Genomic DNA, 27348 nt, shown 5'->3' with positions numbered 1-27348 from the left:
GGAAGTCCCTGAATATTCCCCAAGCACGCAAGACCATGCAGTGCTATGGTGCTATTGTGTGTGCTTCTTTAGCAAGTTATTTCACTACTACTGTCAACGAGGAGGAGTATTTTCTAGTAAATTGACCACGATACCTACCTTATCCTCGGCAGGAGGGCTGAGTGGAGGTGGGCTGAATGGAGGAGGACTAGTCAATGGAGGGGGAGGGGGTAGATCTTCCTCAGCTTCAGGATTGTTGTAGTTATTAGCAATGACTGGGGGTGAAGGAAGGGATTCAGTTTGGGGCGTCAGATTCGGCTGCACCTGAATATAAGACAGAAACACAATCGCAAATCTCAAGATACATGTAGATGTTGGATTGAGTTTACAACTGTTTTGAAAAAAGAATTACATATGTAATAACTTTTCCCGCCTACCCATAGCAAGGAGAAGCTGACAAAATTGCACTAATAATCTCCCTGGTTTTAAGATATCGTCTCACAAATTTTGATAACTGAATTTCCATGACTTGTACATGTAATGTACGGACTGGCTGGTGGAGAGGGAATGGATCTGCATGGAATATGAAGCAATACATTAATCTATTACAGTGAGAAAGATATCAACTATGATGCAGTTCTGGGAAAAAAAGATTTCAAGCAGTGCCTCAAACAATTCTGAAGACAAACTCTTCAATAATTCTTTATAGGAGTACTGAATTCTATGAAGCATATAGTATGTGATAGATCAGGGCAAATTCATCTGTGAAAACAGTGATTTCAGATAATTTCATAACTGTGATTCACTGCTAAAAGTCACAAATGGATTTTATTCAAATTTTCCTTTTTTTTGCCTGGAAATCTGCAGACAATTCTAAACAGAATCATGGCTGAATGAGAATAGATTTTAACAAATGACTTCACCCGAGGCTACATTACATGACACTACAGCAAAACAGACTTGTTAAAACTGACATATATTACAGCACACTGGACTATGCACTGGCTGTATACACCCTTTTGACAATAATTTTGAGAGAGTTGTGATTCCCAAAATGAGGTAAATAGGCAATCCTGATCGTATTGTAAAGTAAATCATGATGCAGTGCCGAGTCACATGAATGTGATGCATTGGAAATTATACTTCTGAAACAGCATACATAACAATACAACAAACTGCACATGCATGACGGCTAACCTTGTACACAGTAACAGGCTCTGGTACAGAAACAAACATGCAACCATGCACACATTACCACAAAAAAGTTTTTATCTTCTTTTGTTAAGAAAAAGAAAACTGTGATTCTATGAAAGTTCTATTCTAAAAAAAGAAATCAACTGGCCTAATGTAATCTTATTTTCTTGATAAAAAGAAAGCTACACTTTACTTGACTATACTGCAAAAATCTTCCTTAACAGAAAAGGAACAATTTCACTGAAGAGAATGGCCCTAAATGATTGTGATTTTGCCATTCCCTGTCAAAGTGATTACGTAAGATCTGCCGAAACTGGTTGTTGGCACAGCAACGGGATTACGCCAATGCAAGCATGGTGGCCACTCACTGCGGACTTGTGTTTTCTTTTGAGCAGCTTTGGGTTGTTTCCATAGGAAATTGGAAAGAATCCACACGTATGACGTTGCTTTGTAATGATTACAGTCTGCAGTTGACCATCGTCAAGTAGCATTTATTGACCAATTTTCTGAATGATTTTACTTTGCTTTGAATACACATGCTGCACCACTGGCTGCATCAGTTGTCAAGTGTGTGGCATTAAGTGCAGTGACCTCGCTCGCTATTGCGTAACACTTTGATAGTGAATTGCCCTACCAGCTCTTCCACTGCCACAGGGGGTGGAGGTTCAATATCCTCCAGTGTTCTCATGGTGGCTCTCTGCATTGGGTTATCATTGGTACTGCTTTCTTCTGACATGAGTTGCCTGGTTGCTTCCTCCCTCTGTAATCTCATCGCCTCCTACAAGATGTTAAAAATATGAGATTTCTGCAAATTATGCAATACAAATGATGAGCATTTTAGAAAGCTTTTCACATTGGGTAGTATTAGGTGTCATTTTAGAAGTTTTATGCCAAATCTATTTCTGGTAGAGTTTTCCTGATTGAATGTGACCTGACCATGAAAGATTTCTAGGACACTACTGTCATCTGTCCGTTAATCATTCTTATAGTTTCCTATTATTAATTATGCCCACATATCATCTATTTGCCTTCCAATTCTTCATATAGGATTGGATATAGCTTTCTATGCAGAAGTTCTTCACTCCAGTAAAATGCAAAACGTTTGGGTTACTGCAAGGCCCTCTATGGTACACAGTTATCCTTCAGTGTCCATGGGTGATAAGAACATAGCACATCAGTGAGATAAGTCCACTTGCTTCTAAACTTCTCAACCTAAATGACCGGTCCCCTTCAAAGGCTAGAATATACATGTACATGTATGGAGCTACTGGGAACCAGCTTGTTTCGTTTATATCTCACGTTAACCTTCCGAGTTGGTTCATACTAAACACAAAATAAAAGCCAAGTCAACATCAAGAATGGTCAATTGTTATTCCATTTTATACAACACCTGAATAAATCCCCGTCATCTGATTGGTGAATTGTGGATCACGTGACATATTATTATTCGGTATAATGCACGGTGCGACCATGCGTTATACCCATGCGTTATACCGTTTCACTTTGCGCTTGTTCCATGACGCGGTATTTGCGTGCAAAATGCATGCTGGTGTGCGCGTTCAGCGCAGCGCGCATTGTTCCAAAGAGCCAGGGCTACATCGTTGGGTTCAAACATTTTCGTGTAGGGGTAGTTCAACATCTTTAAAATCAAAAATAAATTGTAGTTTATAATTTACCAATCAAATGACGAGAATTTATTCAGGTGTTGTATAAAACAAATAACGAATGTTTTACGTTCGTGCGATGGAAAGAATAATTTCATTCGGTGACAGATTGAATGTTCTATTCCACTCGGCTTCGCCTCGTGGAATAGAACATTCAATCTGTCACCTCATGAAATTATTCTTACCATCGCACTCACAAACATTCGTTATTTGTATACTGACATTCACTGTAACCCTAATGAAATTGCTTCACTCTAAACATTTATGCGAAGTTGGGAGTCAGGACTCAATCTGATAAAAATGAATAAGACTGACCAAAGGCCTAAGCATAAGTGTTAAAGAATGTTAGTGTTAATGTGTGTGTATATTACTAGCACAGCAGCTAGAGATTAGTGAGGGGAAATGACAGTTTGCTGAATGAAAAGTAGGTTACCTTCATTGCCAAATCCTTCATGGATGAGTGAAATGAAATGAAAGTAACAACAGAAATAATAGTTTAGGAATAAAAGGAAAATAAGTACAACTCAAAAAGCCACTACCAGAAAGAAATGATGCTATACACATTGTTAACTACACAATTTGTTGCACAAAGGAGTCAATTCACAGCAAAAAGGAGCTGCTACAATCTGAACAAAATGAGACTGTGTGGGTATCTTCCCTCCAGCGTCCCTGATTTCAGGCTGGTTTGGATAAGTGCTTCACGTGGTAGGCAAGGAAGGTTGTGAGGATCAAAGAAAAACAGTTCTACAGTTCTGTTTGATTAAAAAAGGGAGGCTCAAGAAGTTTAGGAAAACAAATGCAAAGAATGTTGTAGAAAGCACCCATTTTCCAAAAGTTATGATAGTTTGTCAAAAAATGTCTTTGCAGTGACTAGGAACCACCACCAAAGGATAAATAAAAGCTAATAAAATATCAGTAAAAATGGGGGAAAATACTAAACTAAAACATACATTAACATATCTTAATACATTATTTCAGTAAAAAATCATGCCAGAACATTTCATCAACCTAAGAATTAGCACCACACATCAGGTATATTAAACCAAAAAAAATAAAGTTAAAAAACCCACTAAATTTCTTTATAAATACACCCCAATTTCAACACTGAACAACAAAATAAGGATTTGCAGAAATGAAACGGTGATTGTAAGAGAGAGATCTTACCAGTTTGACAAGTTCTTCCTTCTCCCATTGCTCCGATTCTTGTTGGTATTGACTCTCCTGTGATCAAGATGGACAGCATGCAGTTGGATGGTGACAAACAGGGTGACAAACACAGTGACAGACGAATCAATGATTGTCAAGGACAGAACAAGAGGTAGACGGAAAACAATGACAAAACAAGACATGATGAGAAGGAAACAAATACAAGACAGCAAAGATGTAAGCAAGAGACAAGGTGAGAACAGGAATGAGGTAGATAACACACAGAAACAGAGAAACAATTGAAAGTCACAATTTGTGGACAAAGATGTTCACAAGGAAATGTGTGCCAAATTGAAGACAAGACAAGGGAACAAATAAAGGAAATAAGAGAAATTCAGAATAAATGCAGTTAAGTTGAAGACAGAAAAGACAGGTTTAGCAACAGAATATAGGAAAAGATTATACAAGATGGAGAGATGTAGATGTGGTTGGCAAGAAGGGTGTGGTCCAAAATCCATGCCATTAGTGAAATGCCAAGATGCATTGTTAGATTATCAATTAGAACGTACCGGTACATGTAATTATGTGCTGATTAATAATGAATGACCTTCAGCATGGTAACACAACCTCATACTTTAATATCAAAATCACTTCTTCTTTACAGCTGTTAAATGTTGTAATAAAGTAATATTCATGCACTGCAAACTGAAATTTGTGCAACTTGTCATGGAATTAGACTGCAGCTCACAACTCCCAACATTCTACAAACTTCAAAACTTTAAAGGCCTTTTTCTCAGTATTCAATTTGTTGACATGTTGATAACTTTGAACTCTAGACAGCAATAACTTGTCAACGGAACGTCTGATTGAAGGGCAACAAACACTATTGCAAGGGGAATTTGAGTCTCTTTCTAATATCCTCAAACCCTGATTTCACCCTTCGCCCAGTGCTGTCTCATTTTACCAGAATGCCTCACATTTATCTTCAAGAATTATATTGAGGGTAATCCATCACCTTGATCTAAAACATTAGCTAACATTAATGGTGCATCACAGTCAAACCACTCCTCATGAATGACATGAGTCTGTATGCAACACCAAGGTCAAAGTTCAAAGTTTGAACCTACCTCATTCAGCCTATTGAGTTCCTCAGTTGTCATTTCCCTGTCAATGGAGGATATACTCTCTTGGCTGGTTCTCTTGTTACTGTCATAGTTTTGTAGTGGGTTACCAACCACACCAGGCCGTGCTTGCCAGAATGCGACTTCACTGTGGTCATAGCCATCACATACAAACAACTGAATACGATCACCAGCACTCCTCAATGCACGCACTGCATCCCCATGTCTGGCACCTAGCATGCTTTGACCATTCACCTATACAAAGTATGCACAAGATTGAGTAGATCCAATAAATCCTGACATTGTATTTCCTTCCACAAAATAATTGGCAGAGTTTGGGGACCACCGCAAAACAGGGTCTATGATATATACATGTATGTTTGTATTTACCTAAAGGTTCCCCATAAAGTATCCATTTATTTTGTTCTCCATAAACCTTTATATTTAATGACACTTTTATGGTAACATTTCAGGAATTCCAAACTTCGGTAGGGATTTTTTTAAAATACTAAAATCCTGAAAAATCTTGAAGATCTCATTCCTGCTTCCATTACCCATATCCTGCCAGACTCGTATCTACCTCACACTTTTATGGGTGAAGCCTACCGTATTCAACAAGATCTAACAACCATTGATAACTTTATACATGGATACATTGCAGATGTAAGAGGCACGTCAATACTGCAATGCGTGTGACCAAAGCCACATACTGTCTCGTCTCTCATATTCAGATTGCAAAAAACACTAACTGAACTCAACGTCTGGAAACTTACAAAATCTTGATTGTTTTGACTGTTTTCAACCCAATCTTACCTCCAATATTCTCATCCCAATGTGTAACCTTCCATCACGAGAAGCTGCTCCAATTTCATTAACCTTCAGAACAAAAAGGCAATCAGATCAATCATCAGATGTTTCTAACCATTGCTATAAATAAACCTTATCATCCAGTGGGTTCCCTGGGTGACCCTTGTTACCCCCTCCAATGTCGATACCCAGTAACCCATTGCTACCCACCTTTGATATGAATATACCCTCATCATTCTTGTCCAGTGGGTTCCCTGGGTGACCCTTGTTACCCCCTCCAATGTCGATACCCAGTAACCCATTGCTACCCACCTTTGATATGAATATACCCTCATCATTCTTGTCCAGTGGGTTCCCTGGGTGACCCTTGTTACCCCCTCCAACGTCGATACCCAGTAACCCATTGCTACCCACCTTTGATATGAATATACCCTCATCATTCTTGTCCAGTGGGTTCCCTGGGTGACCCTTGTTACCCAATTCAACACTGATACCCAGTAACCCATTGCAACCCACCTTTGATATGAATATACCCTCATCAGTTTTGTCCAGTGGGTTCCCTGGGTGACCCTTGTTACCCCCTCCAATGTCAATACCCAGTAACCCATTGCTACCCACTTTTGATATGAATATACCCTCATCATTCTTGTCCATTTGGTTCCCTGGGTGACCCTTGTTACCCCCTCCAATGTTGATACCCAGTAACCCATTGCAACCCACCTTTGATATGAATATACCCTCATCATTCTTGTCCAGTGGGTTCCCTGGGTGACCCTTGTTACCCCATCCAACAGTGATACCCAGTAACCCATTGCTACCCACCTTTGATATGAATATACCCTCATCATTCTTGTCCGGTGGGTTCCCTGGGTGACCCTTGTTACCCCCTCCAATGTTGATACCCAGTAACCCATTGCTACCCACCTTTGATATGAATATACTCTCATCATTCTTGTCCAGTGGGTTCCCTGGGTGACCCTTGTTACCCCCTCCAATGTTGATACCCAGTAACCCATTGCTACCCACCTTTGATATGAATATACCCTCATCATTCTTGTCCAGTGGGTTCCCTGGGTGACCCTTGTTACCCCCTCCAATGTTGATACCCAGTAACCCATTGCTACCCACCTTTGATATGAATATACCTTCATCATTCTTGTCCAGTGGGTTCCCTGGGTGACCCTTGTTACCCCATCCAACACTGATACCCAGTGACCCATTGCAACCCACCTTTGATATGAATATACTCTCATCACTCTTGTCCGGTGGGTTCCCTGGGTGACCCTTGTTACCCCATCCAACACTGATACCCAGTAACCCATTGCTACACACCTTTCATATGAATATACCTTCATCATTCTTGTCCAGTGGGTTCCCTGGGTGACCCTTGTTACCCCATCCAACACTGATACCCAGTGACCCATTGCAACCCACTTTTGATATGAATATACCCTCATCACTCTTGTCCGGTGGGTTCCCTGGGTGACCCTTGTTACCCCCTCCAATGTTGATACCCAGTAACCCATTGCTACCCACCTTTGATATGAATATACCCTCATCATTCTTGTCCAGTGGGTTCCCTGGGTGACCCTTGTTACCCCATCCAACACTGATACCCAGTAACCCATTGCAACCCACCTTTGATATGAATATACCCTCATCACTCTTGTCCGGTGGGTTCCCTGGGTGACCCTTGTTCCCCCCTCCAATGTTGATACCCAGTAACCCATTGCAACCCACCTTTGATATGAATATACCCTCATCATTCTTGTCCAGTGGGTTCCCTGGGTGACCCTTGTTCCCCCCTCCAATGTTGATACCCAGTAACCCATTGCTACCCACCTTTGATATGAATATACCCTCATCATTCTTGTCCAGTGGGTTCCCTGGGTGACCCTTGTTACTCCCTCCAATGTTGATACCCAGTAACCCATTGCTACCCACCTTTGATATGAATATACCCTCATCATTCTTGTCCAGTGGGTTCCCTGGGTGACCCTTGTTACCCCCTCGGATGCTGATGCCTAATTTCTCTCCTGGGGCCTTGATGATCATGATTTCCTATCAACAACGGGAGATAAGAACCATTCTTAAACAATCAAGTCAATATGTAGGTCAGTTATTTCCTAGGTAATTGGAGAGTCGTGTTATGTGAAGAAAGACTGCAGTACTGGGCCAGGCCACAACCTTTGATGTTTGCTCAATGTTTAATTATCTAAACTTAACGTGCTAAACGTTTACCTCTTAAATGCAGATTCCCACCCAACAAGCAATATGTAGACAGTTCTTACCTGTAGTCCCTTTGGTGGTGGATCATGACTAACCCTGAGTAGGATCTCATGAGCATTAGACAATAACGCAGTCACAGCCTCTTGATGTGTAGCATGCTTCATCTCAATACCATTCACTCTAATAATGCGATCTCCAACACACAGATTCGTCCTAGCTGCTGATCCATTCGGAACGATCTAAAATAAAATAGTGAGTGCAGAAGAAATCATTTTTCGGTTTTTCCAGATAACTATGAGGGCTTAGTGTATATAATGGTCAATGAGTAGTGCGGCATGCTGTACCCATATAGAGATGGGTACATCTAGCGTAAATGGCATCCTTTGTACAAGACTTGAATTGTGTAACCTTTACCAGTTATAAGTCTCCGATCCAGGATTGACTGCATGGGCAAGCACCCCATCAATCGTTATCAAGGGAGAGATAGGACAGACCACTGGGAGTGACATGCCGACAGCGCCTGATGCTCATGTGAAGACATTTGGGGTTTGTACATGCTGAGAATCAAATTTGTTGTGCGTATTTTACATGCACGCACTAGAACGCATACGCAATGAATTACTCCCACTAGAGCTCTCCATAGTGATCACAAAGCACCATGTACTGTTTGTACACAGAGTTCCTATCAATGGTGGAGGCCCACTGCCAGTCAGATGACAAGAATGATCCATGCTGACCCCTAGATTGTCACAGTCTTTCCTTTGACAATTCCAGCATTATGTAATATCAGAGACAGGCTGTTTAAGAGCTTTTGAATCAACCTAAAATGTCTTTTTGAAACTAATACAGCCATCATCTTGTAATGGTCAAGGAGATTACAGACTAGGCGTTGTGGATCATTACTCTGAATCGTCAATTAAATATCATGCTTAAATTGGCTCTATCAGGGACATTACATTTCCTTTCATAACGTTGGAATTACCCCTGTCTATTATCAGTAGAAATATCATCAACTATTTCAACAGTAATCCTAAATCCAATTATCTTTGTAATTTACCTATTGGGTGGCTACTACTCAACAAATGACTAAAGAGGTTGATCCCACCAATGATACTCCAGCATAGCTTGCTGCACATCATATCCTAAGTTGCAGCATGAAGTGATCAATACAATAGTTTTACAAACGAAGCGAGGTATCATCTATCTGCTCCGTGCACAAGTACCCCCTCAATGGTAAGAAAGGGACAGTTAGGGAGGAGACCGCTTAGAGTGACATTTGAAGGCAGCACCGACGATGCCCGACACTCATGCCAAGATGCTATGGCTTTGTGTACATTCAGAATAAAATGAGTCATGCATACTAGACAGTACGCGCACAAGGAGTGTCCTGTCCACAGGGCTCTCGACGCTCGAACGTGGTAAAAAAAAAACTTCTCATGTTCACACATGTGGGGTAGTGTGGCCTAGTGGTTAGGGTTTGTGACTCATGATCAGAGGGTCAGGGGTTCAAATCCAGCTGCTGGCCATATGTTGTGTCCTTGGGCAAGCCACTTCACCCCACTTGCCTCTCTCCACCCAGGAGTATAAATGGGTACCAGCATTAGCTGGATAGTAACCTGTGATGGACCGGCATCCCATCCAGGTGGAATAGAAATATTCTCAGTCGTTTCATGCTCCTGAAACTGGAGATAAACGTTGGCGCGATGGACCACATCGGCTCGTGACAGACTTTACTTTACTTTTTATTTTGCATGTTCGCGCAAGGAGCCCATAGACTTTGTGCACACAATACGTCACTTTGTGGTACAGTAATATCCAGAGTACAGCAAATATATATGTTACGACAGAGTGATATCTCCCCCTCTACACTAACCCCATATATCACCGCAGTAGCAATCCTCCAATTAATTACCTTAGAGATATAAACACCAGGTTGACTACCACCGAATGGATGACTGGAGTGATCGATACCACCGACGATACTAAGCCCCAGTGGGCCACCTGTCCGCACCAATCGGATATCCTCTACTACTGGTTCTACATGATTGGTGTAGCCATCAGCATGCTGATCGTAGTACTCAGGAGGCTCATGTTCTATAGGATACCAAACAGTAAGGGTTACTTGCATTTGAATAGCATACAGTTTGAGGAATGTTGAAATTAAAGCTTTCAGGATTGTTTAGTGACTACACTTAGCAGTATTATTTGGGTGTATTATGATAAACAAGCTGATTTACCCGATCATAGATCGGGTAGGGCGTAGTGTTGGGGATGAAAATGTGGGCAGTTAAATGTCATGAATGTAAATGGGGGATCATTGAGGAGACATGCAGTTATAGAAAAACAATTTTTGTGGTGTGATCTGAGGCAGCAAAAGATCATCTTTTAAACATCATTTTCGAGCTTGGGGTAATTGAATCAGCTACACGGTATTCTGAGCAATGGAATCATTATAGTAGGCTACAATTTTTATTCGGGGAAGAAAAAGTGTGGGGGGGGGGGACCAAACAATGTCCCCGCTTTAAAATGTGGGGGGGGGGGGGTCCCCCTCTTGTCTTCCCCACCGATTTACGCACATGATAATTATGTACCCTGATAACTGTCTGTAAATGTTCCCGTTGGTCTGTTGAATTGGCATTTTGTGAGGCAGTAGCATTGCCGGGAGAACGTAGTGAAAAGGTTACCGTAGTACACAGGCGAAGGCTGAGTGTACAGTTTTGACAATATATCGTAATGTAATCAAACGTGAAGTTGTCATTTGCAATGGAAATGTTGAGTGTTAGTTACCATAAAATTACAAACGGTGTGAATGATGGAGGAAGGTCATAATTAAGTTTCAGTATTGGACTCTTCAACAAACGTAAACTTGAACTTCTTACAATTTGCGAGACTGCTGCGAGGAAAAAGTCGATTCAACTTTTATTCAAGTTGGTCAACCATCTTTATAAGAGCAAGTTTTATTCGGCCTCCGAGAAATGTTCGCTCCTGAAAGGTTCCGAGACCGCGGTCTCCCGCGACGCCAAAATGGCTCCACGTCCATAGAAAAATACGGAGAATTTCTTCCGCCAAATCAAGCACTTCAGGTCGTCCTAATTTTTCCGTACGGACCGGCGATCCGTTTTGTCGATTTTTTTGTGACTGCGTTCAAGATCGCAATATTTGAAGCAATGCATCGACCCTTCGTTGATCCCAAACAGGCCCCCGAAATTATAACGCGACACTGACTGTGACGTGCAGCGAACTCACAACGCTCAGCCTTGGTGGAAGCATAGAGCTAGTGGAAGCATGGAGCTGTAAACACATTATGGAAGCAACAGCACTCTATCACGCGACGTCACATGCTTGTGCTTCAAATAGCGAGCACCGTAGACTCAACCTCGTTTCCAGGGTGTGGAGCAGGCTGCAGTACGCGTTGCCAGTGACGGTTTTACGCATAGCCGGGAAGTACCACGCAGTGTAGACTTTCGATTGGGTCAGACCGCGCTAGGCATACTAATGTGTAGTCCTTCTGAGTATTCGTTGCACTCGGCACAGGGGCGGCAAGCGAAGCATATGAAAGAATAGGGACACTTGGTGGCCACGCACCATGGACAAAAAATATTTTACCAAGGTCACCCCATACTAACGTTTGGTGAACACTTTTGCTAAACAGCCAAGTAGAACACGTAAACGCAACCCCTACGTCAAAGCCGCTGACCTCGCACAGTCTAGACACGCAGAAAAAGCCAGCACAGGGGGCGGACAGGCAGTCAACGTGAAAGCGCACATGACGGCAAATTCCTGCGCAAAAAGCAGTCACGAAAAATCGACGAAACGGATCGCCGGTCCGTACGGGAAAATCAGGACGACCCGAAGTGTCCGACCCGGCGGAAGACACCCTCCGCATTTTTCCACGGACGTGGAGCGATTTTGGCGCCGCGGGAGCTCGCGTTCTCGGATCCTTTCATGAGCAAACATCGTCTCGGAGGCCGAGTTAAACTCTCTCTTATATATATAGATATATAGGATAAAATATAAGAACCCAAATATGGCTTGTGTTTTACATGCATGATGGTTGATGTGTTACTCTATCATACATAAATGATTACTAAAAATAGAAGGAAATGTAAAAAATGTGAAAAATTTTGGCAGTAAAAATATAAAAATGTGAAAACTTTTGGGCAGTATCCTTTGTCTGAAAAGAAAGAAATTGTGACCAAAACTGATGCTGTTACTGCAAGAAATTTAAGTTTCAAGTGTTTTTAACATATTACATAAAATTTTAAAAATGTATACAGGGTTTTTCACAGTATGAAAGAAAATTCAAATGGAAGGGATTTTTTGGTAAAATGAAACAAACTGTTCAGAACCAAATATGATGCATTAAAATCTCTTCAAGACTACAGTAAAGTCCTAGACGAATAGAGGCACTAGCTATGGTGACATGATGACTGCATTGACTTACTGACTATAGGCTCATGATGCTCAACCTCCATACACTCTCAGAATACAATCATTAGAGACATAGAGACACTAGCTATGCTGATATGATGACTGCATTGACTTACTGACTATAGGCTCATGATGCTCAACCTCCATAGACTCTCAGAATACAATCATTAGAGACATAGAGACACTAGCTATGGTGATATGATGACTGCATTGACTTACTGACTATAGACTCATGATGCTCAACCTCCATACACTCTCAGAATACAATCTTTAGAGACATAGAGACACTAGCTATGGTGATATGATGACTGCATTGACTTACTGACTATAGGCTCATGATGCTCAACCTCCATAGACTCTCAGAATACAATCATTAGAGACATAGAGACACTAGCTATGGTGATATGATGACTGCATTGACTTACTGACTATAGGCTCATGATGCTCAACCTCCATAGACTCTCGGAATACAATCATTAGAGACATAGAGACACTAGCTATGGTCATATGATGACTGCATTGACTTACTGACTATAGGCTCATGGGGTGTCGGACGCTTCGCCCCATTTCCACGTCGCCCCATGTCACTTCGCCCCTAACCACTTCGCCCCATCTACACTTCGCCCCATCCCCACATCGCCCCATCTCCGCTTCGCCCCATCCCCACTTCGCCCCATCCCCGCTTCGCCCCATCCCCGCTTCGCCCCATCCCCACTTCGCCCCATCCCCACTTCGCCCCATGTAGTATGAAAAAGGTGAAGGCTAGGGGTGCAGACCAAATAAACTGCCAAAGACCCCAGATAATAAATGCTCCCAATTCTAGAAACTTAGGAAAAATACAAACTCTCTGATGAGGTGCTCGAGACACAGATGAGAGAAATGATGGCTCTATCCCATTCAGAGACGCCTCTCCTATTGGCTTGTGAATAAAATCATCATAGCCGCTGGATTCAAAAGAATCCGTAGATGGGTCAGTGAGTTAAAAGGAACTCACTGCCTTGAGGAAAATGTTCCGTCAAAATTTGTCTGATATGTGACGTGGCTTACAACTTCATTTAGATGAGATTGGTTCCTCCAAGAGTGAAATTAGGATGTCAAAGGTATTGTCGTTCTCAGATAAGTGGGAGACGGGTTGGTATATAGCCGGGTTGGGAACAAAGTTGGATCTTTTACTTCAAGCTTTTTTCTCGGTAGTGCAGAGCCTAGCTTGAGAGGTTGGTTATGATTTGTTCATTTTAGTGATGGGCTAATTCTTTCCGTTGGTTAGCAATTAGTGAATCTGTTGAAATTGTTTTTTTAAGCCAAAAAAATAGATGAGATTTTTTTTTTACATGTAACGGCTGGGGCGAAGTGGGGATGGGGCGAAGTGGGGATGGGGCGAAGTGGGAATGGGGCGAAGTGGGAATGGGGCGAAGCGGAGATGGGGCGATGTAGGAATGGGGCGAAGTGGGGTTGGGGCGAAGTGGTTAGGGGCGAAGTGACATGGGGCGACGTGGAAATGGGGCGAAGTGTCCGACATTCGGCTCATGATGCTCAACCTCCATACACTCTCAGAATACAATCATTAGAGACATAGAGACACTAGCTATGGTGATATGATGACTGCATTAACTTACTGACTATAGGCTCATGATGCTCAACCTCCATACACTCTCAGAATACAATCATTAGAGACATAGAGACACTAGCTATGGTGATATGATGACTGCATTAACTTACTGACTATAGGCTCATGATGCTCAACCTCCATACACTCTCAGAATACAATCATTAGAGACATAGAGACACTAGCTATGGTGATATGATGACTGCATTGACTTACTGACTATAGGCTCATGATGCTCAACCTCCATACACTCTCAGAATACAATCATTAGAGACATAGAGACACTAGCTATGGTGATATGATGACTGCATTAACTTACTGACTATAGGCTCATGATGCTCAACCTCCATACACTCTCAGAATACAATCATTAGAGACATAGAGACACTAGCTATGGTGATATGATGACTGCATTGACTTACTGACTATAGGCTCATGATGCTCAACCTCCATACACTTTTAGAATACAATCATTAGAGACATAGAGACACTAGCTATGGTGATATGATGACTGCATTGACTTACTGACTATAGACTCATGATGCTCAACCTCCATAGACTCTCGGAATACAATCATTAGAGACATAGAGACACTAGCTATGGTGATATGATGACTGCATTGACTTACTGACTATAGACTCATGATGCTCAACCTCCATAGACTCTCGGAATACAATCATTAGAGACATAGAGACACTAGCTATGGTGATATGATGACTGCATTGACTTACTGACTATAGGCTCATGATGCTCAACCTCCATAGACTCTCGGAATACAATCATTAGAGACATAGAGACACTAGCTATGGTGATATGATGACTGCATTAACTTACTGACTATAGGCTCATGATGCTCAACCTCCGTAGACTCTCGGAATACAATCATTAGAGACATAGAGACACTAGCTATGGTGATATGATGACTGCATTAACTTACTGACTATAGGCTCATGATGCTCAACCTCCATAGACTCTCGGAATACAATCATTAGAGACATAGAGACACTAGCTATGGTGATATGATGACTGCATTAACTTACTGACTATAGGCTCATGATGCTCAACCTCCATAGACTCTCGGAATACAATCATTAGAGACATAGAGACACTAGCTATGGTGATATGATGACTGCATTGACTTACTGACTATAGGCTCATGATGCTCAACCTCCATAGACTCTCGGAATACAATCATTAGAGACATAGAGACACTAGCTATGGTGATATGATGACTGCATTGACTTACTGACTATAGGCTCATGATGCTCAACCTCCATACACTCTCAGAATACAATCATTAGAGACATAGAGACACTAGCTATGGTGATATGATGACTGCATTGACTTACTGACTATAGGCTCATGATGCTCAACCTCCATAGACTCTCGGAATACAATCATTAGAGACATAGAGACACTAGCTATGGTGACATGACTGCATTGACTTACTGACTATAGGCTCATGATGCTCAACCTCCATAGACTCTCGGAATACAATCATTAGAGACATAGAGACACTAGCTATGGTGATATGATGACTGCATTGACTTACTGACTATAGGCTCATGATGCTCAACCTCCATAGACTCTCGGAATACAATCATTGAGATGACTTTGGTGCTTGTGAGTAGCGCCACTGCTTGGTCATGTCTGGCATGCTCCATATCTAAACCATTAATCTAGACAGAAATAAAAACATCAAAGTCTTCTTTAAAAAAACAAACATTCAAATGCTGTATAGGAAAATTATGTATCACAGCATATAAGGGGATCGAAGCATCATCTGCAACATCATCTGCAACATCAGCCAACATTTGAAGGAAAAAAAAGTAGGGGGAAAAAACCTGCGTCACCGCACCACTTTTGGGGCAAGCTCCATACCAGAAACCGGAGACTATTTTTTTTGGCCTACGACAAAAGTTTTCATATAAGAACGAGGTATTAAGACTGAAGCCATTGTTTTATGTTGCACTCTGTAGAAGAAATATCACTCAACACCCACTGAAGTTATTCCTCAAGTTATGCTTTAAGCTTCAAGAAAATTTAGACAAAGTGCTAAATAACAATGACATTTCTTTTTCAAGTTTTGCTGTTGAATGTTGAGATATGGCAGGCTGATGATAATCACAAGAATTACCATGCCCACTAGATGGGTTCTGAGTGTTTTCTATTTTAATAGTCCTACCATCATGGAGTAAACAGTTCTCATGCAGATCACATGACTTAAAGGAGTGATATTATTGGATGATGGTGCCATTGTCTTACCTCCAGGACCTTATCTCCTACTTGCAGTACACCGATGCGGTCTGCAGCACCTCCTTCTGTTATCCTGGAGATGAAGATGGCCTGGCAAACACAACAACATGAGTGTGAGTCTAATCAACTGTTATACATGTATGACCTTTTCTTTTCTATCTAAAGACAACATGCAGTCAAAATTGTAAGAATTTTGGGGAGATGGAATTCTTAAAAAAAAAGAAAAAGGGTGGGCCGGCCAAAGATGTGCTGGGTGGACAACATCCGAGAATGGTCAGGGTGTGACACCACCGAACCGACAGCAGCAGCACTGGAAAGACGGGCTGTGGTGGGAGCGGAGCCAGTGATCCCAACTGTGTATAATTTGAGGAGACCACAGGCAAATGCCTATGTCTAATAATGAATGGGAAACTAACTTAACCTAGATAGATGTCATATCTGAAGAGATTTCAAATGAGAACCAATGTAATGGAAGTCAAGCAAGCTTGGTACACGTATGTTGCAGTCCAGTGGGTTTTCTCAATTTTGTTTTTCAGAATGTAGATTCAAACGTCAACACACAGCTGTGGTGCACCTGCCTTATAGTAAGAAACCTTATCAGAATTGATTGTCCCCACTTATGAGAAAAGCATTTAACATTGGTTTTTGAATGCCACTAGATTAAGTTGCCTTACATGTATTTATACCCACATGTTGTTAAAAAGGATCCTGGCATGACTTAACGGTATTAATAGTATGTGACACATTGTGCGGAGGCAAATGAAGCCATTTGTTGTTAGTTATACATTGTAAATGTATTTGTTATCAATGATAAATTGCAACTTACATTATCTGAGCCCTTGAAGGGAGTAGAGCCTTTGCCTCCAGCGATGCTGAACCCTAGACCATTGGAATCCTTACACAACTTGACAGAGATTTTCTGCAGAGATAGACACATGATGTGTTGACTGACACTGTTTAACATATCACTTCAACCTGGGTCTGCTGGCTTGGAAGCAAGCCAGACAACTTAAAGGAACATTGGGAACACTCCCCAGGAGCCTTGGCATCATGTTCCAAATAGGACAAGCCACTCTCACATGTAACGAGTGCTTCCACAGCAAGAAACAGCCTCCAACTCCCAACATTTGTCTCCTTTGATCATGTGTGTGTTCTCCATTGGAACATTCACAGAGTGCCAAATATTCCAACCAATGAAAGTGGACTTGGTTTCAGTCACCTGTGTAACTTGCTGCTGTATTTTTTTTGCATGCAAATTCTGAAAATTTAGACTTCATAATTGTAGTTACAAGAATGGAATAAACTTGAATTACAAGAATGGAGGATGAGAATTCATGAATGGCATAGGGGTTAATATTGAAATGAATGTCTCCACTAAGAATTCTCTGAACTAAATGACAGATGAATATTAATACAGCAGATATTGGATCCAATCAATCACTATCACACAGAAACCGCCAAATGCTTCTCTGAAATCCTCATGTATTTCACCTTGGCATTTGCAATATTACCTTCCCAATGTTTCCAAAGCTAAAAAGCAGTCCAGATTCAATCTAAAGACAAATTTTTTTTCTTTAAATTTTCAACAGATTGATTTGCCTTCATTCTATTTTTCATGAGCATTTTTAAAATATTAAAATCGTCCAGCAAAATTTCTGAATCATCAAGAATAATACAACTGCTTCTGAAGATTACTCTGCAAAATTTCATAAATTTGAAACCGAAAATTGGATCCAGGTTACAAATGAAGCATTAACAAGTATGCAGTTAGTGAATAATACATTGCATGAAACGTAGCATTTCTCTAAGTCTGAACTCAAATATGGAACAACACAAGCTAAAAATAAAGAAGCAACACACCAAAAGAAAGCAAAATGCACAGTTTGGAATCATGGCTGGCTTAAAGAACCTATGGATCTAAGAAGTGATAACATTACAGGAATCAGGATGCTTGGTAGAGAATAGCAGCAGCATTGTACTCATGGTTTTAATGGGTATATTTTAAGATGACCTGATGCATAAATGTCAGATGATTTCATTTGGGTCACTATACGCTTTGATACTAACTACCTTTTATTCAATAAATTGACATGATTCAAGTGGCTTTGTTATGTGCCACTTTTACTTTTTTCACACCAAATTCTTTTATACTTTAATAAATATGTCATAAAACTTCCACTGCAAAGCTGAATGAATGTAAATAAGGTACATTCTGGTTTGAAACCAGCGTGGATTATTTTCATCTGGTCATTATTCTTGTCTTCTACTTGGTGACTAATCAACCTAATCTTGTAATCTGAATACCCAAGAGTCATATTCTATAAGCTGACACAGATATGACAAGCTTGCTCCCATTATCCATTGCGTCTGATGATTACATGAGGTTCACTTTTACAAACATGAAAACTACGCCATAGAAGCCATCTACCTCTGAATGTTTTGTCACAACATACACTACAGCTATGGCCAGAGAAGAACAGAAAGCTGGGCACCAGACTAACCTCTTGCACCAGTCGGACTTTAGGCTCAGGTGCAAACTTGACACCCGGCCTGTCTTGCACCTTGTTCTGTTCACTATCATCAGGGATTGCAGCCGGCTGTATGTCATCAAAGTTGGAAAGGGGCAAAGGGGAACGGGGGAGGGAAGCCATGGCGGAATGAATGTTAGTCATGAAATTATAGCTTTTTTTTTAGTAAACCTTCTAACAGAAATCATTTCAACAAAAAAATAGCAGGATTGGGGATTTTTAAGCACCTTGAAAGATACTGACTTAGACAGTATAGCGACATGTAAACAAAAATTCAAATTAATTTCATACTGTTTGAACAACTTAAGAACAAAATAATAAACAAAATATGCTGAACAGCCAATCAACACAAAGTCAACAGTTAGTCATAAGCAGGTATGGGGGAGATATACATGTTTACAAATCAATCACTGAAATTGCTTATTTACTTATTTCTAATATTTTGTGCAAGTTCTTCCTATTAAAGATGAGTAATTTCTTCAACACAAACACGACACAATGAAATGTCATGAAATAACATTGTGCACTGTAAATGTGATTACTGTTTACTACTACATACATGCCGGGTGATTGCAGAGGAAGAAACACCACAACAGTCACCAGTAAAGCACTATAAATGCCTGAACATGTACTTTACATGACATGCCTTGTACATGCCCCTCAAAATATGAATGTTAATCTTTTGACTTATTGGCACAATATAGAAAACTATGTTCGATTTCTATGGTTTGAAACACATGTGGTTTTTCCCTCAATGGCGCATTCATTATGTAATGCTTCCTTATCATGTCCAAAAATGTGACGCCCCACATCCAACCAGCCAACCACCACTGAATATGCCATGGTCACATTAGATAAGGATGGAACCATTCAACACCACATCCACATATCACAGTACCTACATTGTTGGATTCATGACGTACATTGTAAACATCAACAAAGTCATCTAGACTATTGATACTTCAAAATGTATGCATGACCAAGTCAACGTAGTATGTCTACTGTGTTATTTTTGGTATACCGACAATAATTATTTAAGTGATGAAAGAGATTTGCACGTTTGTTTTCTTCTAAGCTTCCACTCCATGTTACTATCAATTCCTGTCACAGTACACAGGCACGACCGCAAATAGATCATAACCTTTGTTTACTAATTCAAGTATGAAGTATGCTGTATTTAATATAGTGGAATGTAGCAACACAATCAGTAGGCCCTATAACCTAATGATTTGATATACATTCACTCTATGACAGGAATAAAGAAACCATTAACTTTGAAGTTAAGTGAGATGCAGTACATGTACCTAAATGAGTGTATGTGCAGGTGCTAGCCAGTGCATATCAAGAGTCTATGTGTGGGGAGTCTGGTGCATTACGAGTCACTGTGACTGTGCTTTGTGATTATGCAGTGAGTGTAGAAATGAGTGAGTGAACATATGCTCAACCATAAGCCATAAAAACAGTTACACATTTCTTATAGTATTCCACAAAAATAGGTTCAGGAAAGATTGTTTGGTAAATATATGTTGATGTTCATTTCTGCCAAAGTCAACGGGCAAAGTGTATGGACTACTTTGACTCAACAACACTTTATGTCAAAAATATATAGAAACTTTACCATCTCTTCATGGTCATGTTTTCCCAGAGTTTAACATCTGAAAAAGCCATTGTACATGCAGGCAATGTGATGCGATGCTGTAAAATGTATATTTATCAATAATGCTACACCGTCAGTAAATTTAACACTCAAGTTTGGCTTTTAATCCGTGCAATTTTTGGTTGGAACTCAACATACATGTACCGGTACATGTGTGTAAGTGAATAATGGCAAGACATGAACACCTTGATTAAAATGGACAGTCAATCAGGGCATGACGGGCCTTTAGTATTTACTACACCATGCCTTCTGGGAACAAGACCAAGATACTGATACCAACAAATAACATGCTTGAGTTGAAAATTGTTATTAAAATAACCCTTGTATTAGTTACTCAAAATGCTTCTTCCACATTAAAACATGCAATAAAACAACAACGTAACATTATGGCCTATATCTACACATGCAACGTAAATGCATTAATGTTACAAAATAATTTAACAAATAAACGTCTTCCCACACCAAAGTATTAATTAGCCTCTTTCCCCAACTAGTCACCCTTGATTGCAGTCCCAACAACATCACGTCCTAGTCACCATCAGCCTGTGTGACACATTCATATTAACACTCACCGGTAGATTGACCTCTGCTGTGGATTCCTCAGTCTCTTGATTTGCTGTTGTTGTATCAGGATTGATGTCGGTCTCTCTCAGAATGACAATATGAATGTGGTCGGTGCTATTCCGCAAGGCTTCAACAGCTTCAAGATGATCAGCATCTACTAAATTCACTCCATTGACCTAAAATGTTTACAAAAAGGTTTATTTTTTTTCAACAAACGAAGAGACAAGTGCATTGTTGGTTAATGAAATGACAAAAGTAGATAACTGTTAAAATTAAAAAAAAAAAAAAAAAAAAACCTTGTGATAATCATTCTACCGTGGGCCACCATACACACAAGCGCTCCAGAAATGTATTGTTGATTAGGGTACATATACAGAAGTCAATCTTAAAACTGACATTTCTATAGAGCACAACACACAATGATTAACAAATTTCCTTTTTACTACACTTAGGATTTAAAGGGTGCATTCACAAAAACTGAAATACGTTGAATGGTAAACTGAAATTGCTTCTTACCGAGAGAACTTTGTCTCCAACCAGTAGACCCTGAGTGTGGGCCACAGCTCCCTCCACTACTTTGGATATAAAGATACCCTGTAGGAAAACAACAGGAATTAGCATGTCACAATGAAATGTAATTATCAACAAGAATGATAGCAAGATAGAATGGATGATTGGTTCCATAAGAGGCTGGTTTTGTGGGAATGCTAAGCACCTTTTTGTGGAGGGGGGTTCTCCAAAAGAAAAAATGATGACTACTCATATGTAATGTATCATGAACAGTTGATTAATTAAAAAGTGAATTGCTTAAAAGTATGCAGGGCAGAAGTTGGATAGAATGTTCATTTGCTGCAGGTGAGAGATATTGAACCCAAGGTTTAAATCTTGTCCAGATAATGGCATGGAATCAAGATACTCCACTACCAGTACTGTTGTTTGTTCATTTGTTTGTTTAGGTTTTTAAATTCCAAGACTGAAAGGGTGTTTAAAACTGCCAAACTGCATGTGCCCACCAATTTTAGGAATGCATGCATTATAAGAATAATGTTTATGGGATTAGTCTATACATTCATGATATATATTCCTTTGCCAATAACCGCATCCATGAAGCTGCTTCCTACCACTACATGGTAACTTTAAGCTCACCTGGTCATTGCCCTTATATGGAGTTGACCCCCGACCTCCAGCTATGCTAATCCCAAGACCACCACCTTCTCTTGAAAAGGATATCTCCAGCTAAATCAAAAGAGTATAATCATTCACAATCAAACACCTAAAACCTTCACTGAAGTTTAACTCTAGTTTAACAATTATATTCAAGATGGCATTCCTTATCTCTGTCGAAGACTGACACATAATAAACTGGAGGAAACACTTGGTTTAAATAGTAGTCATTTTTCTGCATATGTACATATGTATGGATGTATGGTCTTGCATGTTCAAAATAGTGTATGTAACGCTCCTACGGTCTTATCTGTCTGGGATTCAAGAGCACATGCAAAGGATATAGAAAAAACAAAACCTATAATAGTAATTTGATAGCCACAAGTTGCTAAGACAGGATAGAAGTTTTAGTTAGAATTCAATCACTTTTTGTCTAAACTGTTTGTGTTAAGTGCACTAGCATAATGAAGGAACAGGCAAACCATGTTTCTGCAGAAGTGAATAATGATCAAGAAAGAAAGAGTTGTGAATCAGAGTGATGTACAGGTGAATAAGCTGGTCAACAGAAAAATACAGTATTTAGACATAAGCCATTAAATTTTAAACGTGATAATTTCCAGCTATAAAGTTTAATATTCAAGTCCAAATCAATACCAAACAAGGATATTCACAGCAAAAACAAATAAATAAAAAAGGAAAAGGAATTTTGATTCTTTGTTTTTCAGACAGATATGCTGAAGGGTGCAAAGGAGCTTTGATCAGTATATCAGTCATTACAACACACCAGACAGCATGGTACCTGTTCCTGTATTGACTCAGTACTACAAATCCGAGAGCGTAAGTTGCCTAGGCTTGCAAACAGACTGTGGGATTTGCGAAGGGATGGACTTGTGGGACAGCGCTGTCAGTTGCATTTCAAAAGCAAAATATGTATGTGTCTTAGATTAATACAGGCTGGAATCTTATGGACTGTACATGTAACTGTGCTCCTGATGGTCAATTTGAAACAAATATGTATCCAGAAGTCACAAGTCAAGGATATGGAAAATGAAACAAAACTTGTAAATACAAAAACAAAAGCAGAAACAAGAACAAAAACAAAACAAAAACCAAAAAAAATCATATGGATAGAGCACCTCCAACATATAAATAGCAATAGGAACTTGTGATGGTTCAGTCCATATTTCTGTCTATTAATGTTATTGTCTGTTTGAATTCAATCTAATAAGCTGATTTGTGATGGCAACATGAATTTGTTGCAATGCCCAAGCTAAGCAAAATGGATTGCTTTCTCCAGAAAGTCAAGACTTGTACGAGTCCCTCACCCGTTCATAATTAGGTTCATCTCTCTTAGCCTGTTCAGCTGCAGTACGAGCCAAGACTTGATTCAATAGTTGCGTGGTCATCTGATCTGGTTCCTCATTCAAGTTTACCCGTTTGTTCTTCAAGTAGTGCGGAGTGTCTCGCCGATGCAATTTCAGATCCGTTTGTTCAGGTTGGTCTTCGACATCACTAGAGAATCCGACGTGCCTCTCGGAATCATTCTGCAGAATGGGGGGAGGCCATTGGTTGATACTTCAGTGGGCTTACATGTAGGAGGACCTGAATCAATCTACATAATGCTGCTTATGGTCAGATTGCTTAAACGCAAAGATGATTTGGGGTAAACTGGGTTTGCCTCATTTGCAGTGATACTTGTATCAAATAATTTGTTGTGACATAGCCGTTATTGTTCTAGATGGTTGCACCAAATGTGTAGACAAATGCTATTAAGAGAGAAGTGAAATCTGATCCACTTTTCACCATTCAACAAGATCCAATAATGTTGAATCTCAATGTTTAAATCACCAAATGTTTGGTTTTTTAGGGTGCAGTTTATGAAAGTATATGACACACACTTGTCACATTTTCGTCATGTAATTGTATATATTTATATAACTCATTCCATTTTCTTATTTCTTCAATTAAAGACTGCTCAGTATTATGCAATACCGGGTAAGAAAGCAAATTTCATCTACGGTAAGATAATGAACAGTGTTACTGTGCATATGTTTATACAGCGTCCAGTGCCATTAAACAAAGGCAAACGGTGATCGTCTCTAGTAATTTCTCTATGTTTTCTACTGAGTCAGCATTAAAGAAACCATTGGTGTCTGGTACATGTAAGTCAGTCAGTTAACATGAAACATCCTGTGCTGGGATATGAACTCTGTCACGATCGTTTACAAGAACAGGTGCTCTATCCATATGACATGAAGAGGAATACTGTTATCCCAGCATGCAATACCCATGCAAGACACAAACACCAATCATTTCTTTAATGTTGGCTGAGTTAACAACTTCAGAACAATTGAAGAGATATAGCACAACGCACTGATGAATACCGATGGCCAAGATAAGTAGCAAGGTTTAAGAACAAGTACAAGAAAGTTAAGAATGAACTCAGGACAACTTGAGTAAGCAGTAGAGTTAGTATTAAGGAGTTGAGCTTAATAGACTCAAGTCTGAATAAATAAGAAGTGATACATGTAGGTCAAATGACATATTGATTTCAGTCTGGGTAAGCAGGGATGATAACTGGGTAAGGTCTTGAAAAAGTTGACGTATTCCAAAAGGAGACGAGGGGGTAAGATTGAAGATAGGTTGATTTCACATATCAATGTTTGACATGTAATTCAGGGCAGGAATTACAGTATGCAACTACAGATCAGAGGTATCACTATTACGCACATACATGTACAGTCACTTTCATGTTAATTTACGTTGGTGAAAGTCAACCTGTGTGGGAAGGAGGCACACACACAAGTACACACACACTTCTTGTATACTAAAGGATCATACACTATTGAAGCTTTCTACCACCACTTAGGCAATTTCTCTTAAATAACTTGGCTCAAATAACTTGAAAAAAATGTATAAACTTACCGCTGAAAAAAATGCCACTTTTGATGACCAAATAGCCAAAAACCAATGTTCTCGCCTTGCGATTAATAAAGACAAGCTTGTGATTCTCTTTTAAACTCCCAATCCCCATGTCAGACCAAATGTAGAGAAAGGAATAAGCGTACTTTCCACAACACCTTGCTAGATGCTCATTGCTCAATCCATGCGCGATCGTATATACTGAGTATTCGTGCAGCATAATGCACTGGTTCTCGTCAATAAAAATATCCTAGGCAGAATGGACGGAAACCAGCTGCACTACTGGGCCACCCTGCCCATGTCATCAACTGACATGGCTGATCAATGCACACATGGTTTTCGATATTTGGCGATGAAATATTTAAGAAAAAGCATGCCAAGCAAACACCATTTGGAACAAGATACAAAATGCCGGTTGTTGTTAAGTCTCCAAACTTGATTTCTCCTTCCTTCTGTAGGTAATTTTTATGTGTTGTCAAAGCTTTTAATGCTCACATTATTTACGATATTGTGGGTTGCATGCATGCACTTGGAATGGCCAGTCAACATGGCATTTCAGGCTGATTCCTGAAAACATGGAATATATTCATGAAATATTCATGATTTACTTGTGACTTGACCTGTGATGAACTCAACTCCAAATCTGCCTGCCACATCATCACACACACAATCAGAAATCACACAATCACTGTTCAATGGGAAAAGTTTCTTCTCAAAACCATATTACTATTAACACAAACACCTACTGAGCAAAACTGACCTCTGATATTTCTCCAGACCGTCGATCATTTGGTGACTGAAGTTGTACAGTCCGTTGAGCTTGGACTGGGGCAGTGTTTGAAGCTTTCAGTAATGGATCTTCCATATCATCCTCCTGTACATTGGCTACTGGTGAGGCTAGCTGTGTAGTGACCATGGTAGGTACAATGACTGTACCACTAGCTCCAGCAAGTAATGCATCTGTTTCAGTTGGGGGTTTGAAGTGACCAGATAACCGCTTCTCAGATTCATCATCAGTGCCTACTTGACTTTCATCCTCATCTGTGGAACGCTAACATGAGATACACAAATAGGACACCTTGAAACTAAACTCAATAACTTAAGGAATTGTTTAGGTTTCTCAGCTCCAACAAATATTGGTCAATGTATTCTAATGATTTTTTTGTATGTATTTAGAATAAGATATTTCTGCAACATGCAGAGTTTTAACTTTTTTTTTATTTCCTGTAATTCTCTGCTGTATTTGGTTGTATTTGGTTGTCATCGACATCCATTTTCACCATTGACAGTTTGATCATGTACTTCTCCAAAAACGAAAATCAAAGAGTTTAATCTGCTTTTAAAATTGCCCCTTGCAATAAAGACAATTTGTTTACAACTAATTTGTATGAAACTTAAATATCTATCCCTACCAGGAATCTTGATCAATCACACTATAATCATAATAACAAAAAGTCACCAACAATTGCAAGCAGCTAAACAATGACAGCTGTGTTATAACTTACGTTGTGTTTACTTTTATGATGACCTTGGTGTGCAAACTTAGGGTGTCTTGCTTTAAGTTCCCTGGGGTGGGGCGTGTCATGACGAACAAAGTTGGACTGCAAGAAAAAATCATATTTCTTGAATGTGCAGCTACAAACCAACCATTCAAATAAAAACAAATAATAAAGTCTACTTTGACCTCACACAGTAATCACTACAGGTATGTGGTTTTTCCAGCAGTCACAACAACTTTTAAATAGAATGAATTTTGAACAGGTTTTGAAAAAATGTGTTTTTATCTGTCAAGACTGGTATACATGTAGAGGACACTTGGGACAGTGATCAGTGGCAAGTTTAATCAATTATAACTTGGGATAAAAGGCAAATGTTCATGGTTGCCTAACTGGATGACAAGTTGTTACAACTTTTGACCAAAGCCCTGCTTGGACTGAGCAACAGCCAGTAGTTAAACCTCTTGACTTCCATAGGCTTTATCCACGAGTCGGCCATATTAGATTGAAAACGAGGTAAAATCGTCATTTTTGGAACTTGCGAATAGAAATGAAACTAATGAAAAAAAGTGAATTACAAATTA

At 39.9% G+C, this 27348-nt stretch overlaps 1 protein-coding gene across 9 annotated transcripts in view; it reads right to left on the bottom strand.

The window, feature by feature from the left end:
* Positions 1 to 27348, bottom strand: part of LOC119724484 (protein scribble homolog) — an 81196-nt gene that overhangs the window by 17579 nt on the left and 36269 nt on the right. For 4 of the 9 annotated variants that reach the window (XM_038195555.1, XM_038195560.1, XM_038195561.1 and 1 more), the window contains exons 12-31: positions 26774 to 26869; positions 26029 to 26319; positions 23672 to 23890; positions 23146 to 23247; positions 22329 to 22418; positions 21699 to 21776; positions 21191 to 21358; positions 18935 to 19030; positions 17260 to 17352; positions 16443 to 16523; positions 15730 to 15856; positions 10053 to 10234; positions 8203 to 8379; positions 7856 to 7972; positions 5918 to 5980; positions 5111 to 5359; positions 4002 to 4058; positions 3271 to 3285; positions 1808 to 1951; positions 139 to 303 (exon numbers count right to left, since the gene is read on the bottom strand). In XM_038195555.1, coding sequence (XP_038051483.1) covers positions 139 to 303; positions 1808 to 1951; positions 3271 to 3285; positions 4002 to 4058; positions 5111 to 5359; positions 5918 to 5980; positions 7856 to 7972; positions 8203 to 8379; positions 10053 to 10234; positions 15730 to 15856; positions 16443 to 16523; positions 17260 to 17352; positions 18935 to 19030; positions 21191 to 21358; positions 21699 to 21776; positions 22329 to 22418; positions 23146 to 23247; positions 23672 to 23890; positions 26029 to 26319; positions 26774 to 26869 — 2610 coding nt within the window. The remainder of the gene's footprint in view (positions 1 to 138; positions 304 to 1807; positions 1952 to 3270; positions 3286 to 4001; positions 4059 to 5110; positions 5360 to 5917; positions 5981 to 7855; positions 7973 to 8202; positions 8380 to 10052; positions 10235 to 15729; positions 15857 to 16442; positions 16524 to 17259; positions 17353 to 18934; positions 19031 to 21190; positions 21359 to 21698; positions 21777 to 22328; positions 22419 to 23145; positions 23248 to 23671; positions 23891 to 26028; positions 26320 to 26773; positions 26870 to 27348) is intronic. The other 5 variants (XM_038195558.1, XM_038195556.1, XM_038195559.1 and 2 more) reach the window with 5 other exon arrangements.

The sequence above is a fragment of the Patiria miniata genome, unplaced genomic scaffold (genome assembly GCF_015706575.1).
Source record: "Patiria miniata isolate m_02_andy unplaced genomic scaffold, ASM1570657v1 HiC_scaffold_18, whole genome shotgun sequence".
NCBI classification, from domain to species: Eukaryota; Metazoa; Echinodermata; class Asteroidea; order Valvatida; family Asterinidae; genus Patiria; species Patiria miniata.
This window is presented reverse-complemented; position numbering and strand designations above follow the sequence as displayed.